The sequence below is a fragment of the Borostomias antarcticus genome (assembly GCF_949987555.1).
Source record: "Borostomias antarcticus genome assembly, chromosome: 1".
Classification (NCBI taxonomy): Eukaryota; Metazoa; Chordata; class Actinopteri; order Stomiiformes; family Stomiidae; genus Borostomias; species Borostomias antarcticus.
This window is the reverse complement of record NC_140234.1, coordinates 60,614,052-60,622,928: the sequence shown is the minus strand read 5'-3', so window position 1 is coordinate 60,622,928 and position 8,877 is coordinate 60,614,052. Positions and strand designations below refer to the sequence as shown.

Below are 8,877 nucleotides of genomic sequence, written 5' to 3'. Positions count from 1 at the left end.
GTCTCATAGAGCAGTCCACTGTCTCATAGAGCAGTCCATAGTCTCATAGAGCAGTCCATAGTCACATAGAGCAGTCCACTGAATCATAGAGCAGTCCATAGTCACATAGAGCAGTCCATAGTCTCATAGAGCAGTCCATAGTCTCATAGAGCAGTCCACTGTCTCATAGAGCAGTCCATAGTCACATAGAGCAGTCCATAGTCTCATAGAGCAGTCCATAGTCACATAGAGCAGTCCACTGTCTCATAGAGCAGTCCACTGTCTCATAGAGCAGTCCACTGTCTCATAGAGCAGTCCATAGTCACATAGAGCAGTCCACTGTCTCATAGAGCAGTCCATAGTCACATAGAGCAGTCCACTGTCTCATAGAGCAGTCCATAGTCTCATAGAGCAGTCCATAGTCTCATAGAGCAATCCATAGTCTCATAGAGCAGTCCACTGTCTCATAGAGCAGTCCACAGTCTCATAGAGCAGTCCATAGTCTCATAGAGCAGTCCATAGTCACATAGAGCAGTCCATAGTCTCATAGAGCAGTCCACTGTCTCATAGAGCAGTCCATAGTCACATAGAGCAGCCCATAGTCACATAGAGCAGTCCATAGTCTCATAGAGCAGTCCAGTCACATAGAGCAGTCCACTGTCTCATAGAGCAGTCCATAGTCTCATAGAGCAGTCCATAGTCACATAGAGCAGTCCATAGTCTCATAGAGCAGTCCATAGTCTCATAGAGCAGTCCATAGTCACATAGAGCAGTCCATAGTCTCATAGAGCAGTCCACTGTCTCATAGAGCAGTCCATAGTCACATAGAGCAGTCCATAGTCACATAGAGCAGTCCATAGTCTCATAGAGCAGTCCACTGTCTCATAGAGCAGTCCATAGTCACATAGAGCAGTCCATAGTATCATAGAGCAGTCCATAGTCACATAGAGCAGTCCATAGTCACATAGAGCAGTCCATAGTCACATAGAGCAGTCCATAGTCACATAGAGCAGTCCATAGTCTCATAGAGCAGTCCATAGTCACATAGAGCAGTCCATAGTCACATAGAGCAGTCCATAGTCACATAGAGCAGTCCTCCACTGGCCTCAACTAACGGAACCAGGCGATGGATAAAACCCCCAAGAATACACTCCTACATGAATACACTCCTACATGAATACAGTCCTACATGAATACACTCCTACATGAATACACTCCTACATGAATACACTCCTACATGAACACACTCCTACATGAACACACTCCTACATGAACACACTCCTACATGAATACACTCCTACATGAATACACTCCTACATGAACACACTCCTACATGAACACACTCCTACATGAACACACTCCTACATGAATACACTCCTACATGAATACACTCCTACATGAATACACTCCTACATGAACACACTCCTACATGAATACACTCCTACATGAATACACTCCTACATGAATACACTCCTACAGGCGTAGACTACATGAGACTCAGCTCATGTCCTTGTCCAGCCAGTCTCTCGTGACCGCAGAGTCCGTCTACTGTCATCCCTACCACTACACTGCATAACACACACACACACACACACACACACACACACACACACACACACGTACACACGCAAGTACACACACAGAGCATATCGATAGTATGCACCAGCAACCAACGCTACCCCCCCCCACCCCTGAACACCAGCAACCAACGCTACCCCCCCCACCCCTGAACACCAGTAACCAACGCTACCCCCCCCTGAACACCAGTAACCAACGCTACCCCCCCCCACCCCCTGAACACCAGTAACCAACGCTACCCCCCCCCTGAACACCAGTAACCAACGCTACCCCCCCCACCCCTGAACACCAGTAACCAACGCTACCCCCCCCCCTGAACACCAGTAATCAACGCTACCCCCCCCCACCCCCTGAACACCAGTAACCAACGCTACCCCCCCCTGAACACCAGTAACCAACGCTACCCCCCCCTGAACACCAGTAACCAACGCTACCCCCCCCTGAACACCAGTAACCAACGCTACCCCCCCCTGAACACCAGTAACCAACACTACCCCCCCCTCTGAACACCAGTAACCAACACTACCCCCCCCTCTGAACACCAGTAACCAACGCTACCCCCCCTCTGAACACCAGTAACCAACGCTACCCCCCCTGAACACCAGTAACCAACGCTACCCCCCTCTGAACACCAGTAACCAACGCTACCCCCTCTGAACACCAGTAACCAACGCTACCCCCCCTCTGAACACCAGTAACCAACGCTACCCCCCCCCCTGAACACCAGTAACCAACGCTACCCCCCCCTCTGAACACCAGTAACCAACACTACCCCCCCTCTGAACACCAGTAACCAACGCTACCCCCCTCTGAACACCAGTAACCAACGCTACCCCCCTCTGAACACCAGTAACCAACGCTACCCCCCCCTGAACACCAGTTACCAACGCTACCCCCCTCCCAATCCCCTGAACACCAGTAACCAGAGCCGGAGATGAGAACGCTAACCCCCTCCTGCCAACAGCAACAAACAAGCACACAAGCAAGCCGAGTTAAATATTATCAGGTACCTGGGCATCATGGTGTGTCTGCCAGTCTCTCCCTTGCCCTCTCTCTCTCTCTCTTTCTCTCCCTCTGACCTCTCTCTCTCTCTCTCCCCCAGTGCGTGGCTAAGAATAGCGCTGAACTAAATTCACACAACAACATGAGACTGTCAGGTGACCGGCGTGCGGGCCGGCCTAGTGGACAGGACGCCAGAGAGGCCTGGACAAAGGCATCCCAGCCCTGCCCGCTGCCCCCGACGTTCAGCTCAACACTGTTCTGGGTCCGGCCACCAACTCGCTGTCCGCTCAGTCAACTGAACCTGCTCTGTCATCCTACCTGGCTGGCCTAACACTCATCTTACCACTGCTCTGGTAGCTAGCTCTTTTATTATTATTATTTAAACATGACCCCTTAGCTCTCACCTAGCTGCTGCTGTGACTCTAGCTCTCGCTGCTCTGTCATTGGTCACCCAGGCCAGGCGCTAGTCACCCTACACCAATCAGCTCAGCCCACCCTCTCTGAAACTGTAGAAAGTGAAAGAGAGAGAGGTGGAGGAGGTGGGGGGGAGGGGGTAGTAGGGGGAGGCAGGCCAGAAAGAGAGGGGGAGTAGGTAGGAGAGGGAGGGGGTAGGGGGTAGTAGGGGGGGAGGAGTGGAAGGAGGGGAGGGGGGAGGGTGACCCTTGTGTTACATAGCCGCCTGTATAAGAAGCTGAGAGGTTTATTCAGAGGGGTTTGCATGGTCCCTAGCAGGTTGTTTCCCAGCATGCCGTTCTGGTGAGCAGGGCCGGCTACATAACAGAAACCCTGAGCGCTGAAAATGAGACCAGGCTCAGGACACCGGGTGCTAGAATAGCCCAATCACACTTTCCTGAGGGGGGAAAGACGACACCCGTCTGCCCCTCCTCTCACACACACACACACACACACACTCACACAAAGCTTTCTCACAGTCACAACACACACACACAAAGCCTACTCACAAATACAGCAAGCAACTGAATCTGATGGTTATACTAATTAATAACCAATACGCCTAAAACCAAAAAAGAGGCCTTCACCTCATGCTCTCTGGGTCAAGCAGGTGTGTGTGTGTGTGTGTGTGTGTGTGAGAGAGAGAGAGAGAGAGAGGGAGAGATAGAGAGATAGAGACGATCTATCTGGAGAATGCTCCATTGAAGCAGAGACGCAGCAGAGAGCCGACCCTGTTCTCTCACACTACTGTGAGACTAGCCTAAGAGCTTCAGTCCACTCCTCATCTCTCAATACGTAAACCACGGACAGGTTTGGCATGACAAACAAACAGCAAACTTCTGTTGTTGTTCTTGTTTTAACCTTTATTAAACTTTTCCCGTAGCCTCACCTGACATGGGACATCTGAGTGCCTGTCTTTAAGCCAGTTGTGTCTGCCTGCCTTTCTGCCTGTCTGTCTGTCTGCCTGCCTGCCTGTCTGCCTTTCTGCCTGTCTGCTTTTCTGTCTGTCTGTCTGTCTGTCTGCCTGCCTGTCTGTCTGTCTGCCTGCCTGTCTGTTGCCTGCCTGTCTGTTGTTTCTTGGTTTCAGGTGAGACTTCTGCATTCCACCCTCACATGATGATCACGCCGTGGTAGGAGACACACCCACACATTCCCACACCGGCCAAGTTAGACCTGCCAGCACAAAGAAACCTGATGTACCCTCACACAGTGCGTCTGACTGGCTGAATCACATGAGTATGACTGTGTGTGTGTACGTGTGTGTGTGTGTGTTAAATGCAATACACGTAGCCCTGAGCAAGGTGGAAGTAATCCTAAATTCTAAGCCTTCCTGCATATGTTCCTCTACCCAGCACCAGCGATCAACAGTAGAGGCCAACCTTCTCACCAGCCCACGCTCATATTAAAGGGGTAGTGTGCTATTTTGGACATTTAGTCCAAGACTATCATTTTGCTTACTGTAATTCATCAGATGCATACGGATTAATATCAAAGCTCCAGCAACATTACTGTGCTTCTCGTCTTGGAAAAGCAGATTTATCATAGTTTTTTAATGCAGTTACACGTCCCATTGACTTCCATTGTAGCCCAGTGAGAGCCTGCAGAAAAACGTCTCTAGCTCAATACTGGAACAATCAGTGAAATTATAGTCTCTTATGTTTCATGTTTCAAATATGACTAAATGTCCAATATAGCACACTACCCCTTTAATATGGAACAGCGTCTCTCTGGCAGTGGAAGGTCAGAGAATCACCACTCTGAATTGCGAAGTGTGTGGTCGTGCGTCTCAAAATCGGTTAAATGTCTGTGGTAAACGTGTCTCCCACATTTTAAAAATCGGTTGATATTTGAAAAGCCTGTAGTGTGCGCCAGGCATACGACAGCATGTCTCCACACACACACCAGGTGATCATGTGACCATCAGCACTGCAGCTGCCACGTAACACTGCCTCTGATACGCTCCTGTCAAGGGAGGTGAGAAGACGTCTATTCAATGGACAATATCCTTTGTTACCATTTACCACACACACACACACACACACACGCACACACACACACACACACACACACAGTGTGTGTGTAGGCCAGGAAGGAAGCCATTGCAACAGGGGCAGTCAGGGGAGTAAACAAAGCCCTTGGCCTGGGCTGGGACTTCTCCCTCCCTCCGAACCACCTTTGCTCTCTGCTCAGAGATGTACAGTATGTTTCCCCTGGTCACACGCCGACCGCCAGAGACCCAGCAGAGCTGTTTAGGGTTGACTCAGAGGGTCAGCCAGCCCTCTGCCCTGCCTGCTATGCCCTCTCAAAGGTCACTCAATGCACTGGGATGCATACTGTGCTCAAAACGGCCCAAAATTGAGCTGATGATACAGTCAGGCATTAGAAGACCACCACTCACTGACACTCAACCAAATGTAAATTCCAGAGGCTGATTATTGGGGTCGGTGTTTTCTGGGGCTCAGTAAGTAACATTTTGTAGTTATGTAGATTTTCATGCTGTGTAGCCTACTTTCTGTTCTTTTTCCACTGTGAAAAACTGATGTTGAGATGCTCTTGAACGGCCTATTCTGTACAGTTCATATTCTCTTGAATGATCCATTATATACGTTACATATTTGGGGGGTGTCACGATTTTCAAATCCACACACGAAAGAAAGTTGGGAATCCCGACCCCCAACGTCATTGCATTCATAACGATTTTAACTCGGGAGAAAAAAGTAAGTAACGCAACTAGCTAGCTCTGAGCTAACTAACGTTAGCTAGCTGGCTAGCTCATTTCGCCAGTAAAAGAGCTGTTACAGTCCACACATTGCTATAATCAGAGAGACATATATAGAATACAAACATATATTGCACAATTACACATCAAATACATGTTAAAACGTCAACAAACACTTTATAATAATTAAATTCTTATAGTCAACGTTATATGCCGCCATGTTGTGACGTCAACTCAGGGCTCAAAATGATACCCGAGTTCCCGACTTGGACGGGCGTTCAATTCGTTTTTCACAAGTTGGAGGTGGGGAATTCCCGAGTCCCGAGTAGTTTTGAACGCACCATTAAGCACTTTGAGTCTGATTGAAAACTAACTTGGCTATTATGGGAGATGGGCAAGTAGACTAATGTTACTTGTGTTTACTTTTTACCTGTATGACTTGATTTGTCAGGTGTGTGAGACACGGGGGCGGAGAGAAGAAAAAATACTGATTCAAATCGCGATCCTGCTTTTGATTTCGATGAAATCGAGCACCCATTTCTATCAATTTTCGATTTAGAATCGAAATCATGACAACCCTAATACATATATATTAAACCTTCACCCTGGCCATGCTGACTGCCAACTGTATGATTAATGGAGCCATCATGGCAGAAATATGAACAGATGAGTGGGCTAGGCAGAGTGAATAGTTACCCTCCACGCCACACCAGGCCTAGCCCACCCAGGTCATCTTTATAACCCTGAAACACACAGCTGGGCTAGATCAGGTATTCATTTAGGGCCCTTAGAACAGGCCTGCGTGATCTTTTAACAACAGGGCAGCACTACTAGAGCACAGCATAGCATTTCCCAGGTGTGTACTGTGAGGCAGGGAGGTGGCAGCTGTAGGTCAATACAATATACTTCATAATCAAAAAACAGCTCAATTGTTGACTAACGTTATATAGTACGTTACTGCACTTGGAATATGGGACCCCTGATAGTACATTTAACACCGGTAGGGTATACAAACATGTTGCCTTCATATATAACGTTATAAAGTCGATGTTGTGTAAGACAAACATCAAAACACGTTGTTCAGACGGGCTACAGTAGACCGTCCCTGGTTGACTACAGACTGAGACAGGCTACAGTAGACCGTCCCTGGTTAACTACAGGCTCAGACGGGCTACAGTAGACCGTCCCTGGTTAACTACAGACTGAGACAGGCTACAGTAGACCGTCCCTGGTTGACTACAGGCTCAGACGGGCTACAGTAGACCGTCCCTGGTTAACTACAACTACAGACTGAGACAGGCTACAGTAGACTGTCCCTGGTTAACTACAGACTGAGACAGGCTACAGTAGACCGTCCCTGGTTGACTACAGGCTCAGACGGGCTACAGTAGACCGTCCCTGGTTAACTACAACTACAGACTGAGACAGGCTACAGTAGACTGTCCCTGGTTGACTACAGGCTCAGACGGGCTACAGTAGACCGTCCCTGGTTAACTACAGACTGAGACAGGCTACAGTAGACCGTCCCTGGTTGACTACAGGCTCAGACGGGCTACAGTAGACCGTCCCTGGTTAACTACAACTACAGACTGAGACAGGCTACAGTAGACCGTCCCTGGTTAACTACAGGCTCAGACGGGCTACAGTAGACTGTCCCTGGTTAACTACAGACTCAGACGGGCTACAGTAGACTGTCCCTGGTTAACTACAGACTCAGACAGGCTACAGTAGACTGTCCCTGGTTAACTACAGACTCAGACGGGCTACAGTAGACTGTCCCTGGTTGACTACAGGCTCAGACAGGCTACAGCAGACCGTCCCTGGTTAACTACAACTACAGACTGTCCCTGGTTAACTACAACTACAGACTGTCCCTGGTTAACTACAGACTCAGAGAGGCTACAGCAGACCGTCCCTGGTTAACTACAACTACAGACTGTCCCTGGTTAACTACAGACTCAGACAGGCTACAGCAGACCGTCCCTGGTTAACTACAGGCTCAGACAGGCTACAGCAGACTGTCCCTGGTTAACTACAACTACAGACTGTCCCTGGTTAACTACAGACTCAGACAGGCTACAGCAGACTGTCCCTGGTTAACTACAGGCTCAGACAGGCTACAGCAGACTGTCCCTGGTTAACTACAACTACAGACTGTCCCTGGTTAACTACAGACTCAGACGGGCTACAGTAGTCCGTCCCTGGTTGACTACAGGCTCAGACTCGGTCTGACACACGCACACAGTAGCAAGATACACATCTGCTGTACTTTGCACCGCCAAGCGATGATAGAGACCAGACATGTCATTTTTCACAAATAGGACCAGATCATGGGAGATCATAGCTAACGTGACACACACAACTATCCTAACCTAACTAACACACCCAGACGAGCTCCCATCCAACGAGACACACACATGTTCCCTTGCCCCCTTTATCGTGTTACACAGCAATATGGGACAAACCGGGGTAAAACACGTTTCTAATGCATTAAAACTCATGTAGATAGCCAGGTTTGGACTGAACATGGTTCAAACTGACTCGTTAGTTCGATGCTGAGGTGATCTGAGGTGATTTCCGTTGGTAGCTCGCTAGCTAACTAGCAGCGCGTGACAGAGAAAGCACAAGCAGCAACTGCCGTTACCTGAACGCGGGGTCCTCTTTGTTACATCTTGGAGGCGGAGAAAATGCATTTCTTTTATTAAAAAGTTTTTGGAAAAGAGTAGGAGGCATTTTTGTACCAATATTCCCGGTACAGAAAGTCTCTTTCTTTTCCAAATACAAAGGCGACCCTCGTTCCTTGAAACTACTCCATTTGTGTCAGAGTCATATGACAGGCATTAGTCACAGGCAGCATGGATACCCACTGCTATTTTCTGATTGGACAACGATCCGCTTCTGCTTCTCACCGGAATACTTGATTGGCTGATATTTTGGGCCATGCCCCACGTGGTTGGGAGAATTGCTGTGTTGATGTTTTGTCTGAATCTCATCGACTGATCAGTGGATCAGAAAACATACAATCCGATTCCCAATATAAACTCTACTAATCATTTAGATATTTTATCGATAATAGTTACCAAAATAGTACCAAAATATTGCATTTCTTCTAAACGTAGCTTACGTATGTCTCATTTATGTCATCG

At 48.5% G+C, this 8,877-nt stretch overlaps 1 protein-coding gene across 1 annotated transcript in view; it reads right to left on the bottom strand.

Moving 5' to 3' along the window:
* LOC311308340 (folliculin-interacting protein 1-like) overlaps positions 1-8,500 on the bottom strand; it is a gene marked incomplete at its 3' end in the record, with an annotated part of 26,693 nt that extends 18,193 nt beyond the window's left edge. The window contains exon 1 of the mRNA XM_084437301.1: positions 8,376-8,500. Within this exon, the coding sequence (XP_084293427.1) occupies positions 8,376-8,464 (89 nt within the window). The 5' untranslated portion in view covers positions 8,465-8,500. The remainder of the gene's footprint in view (positions 1-8,375) is intronic.
* Between the last annotated feature and the right edge of the window lie 377 nt (positions 8,501-8,877).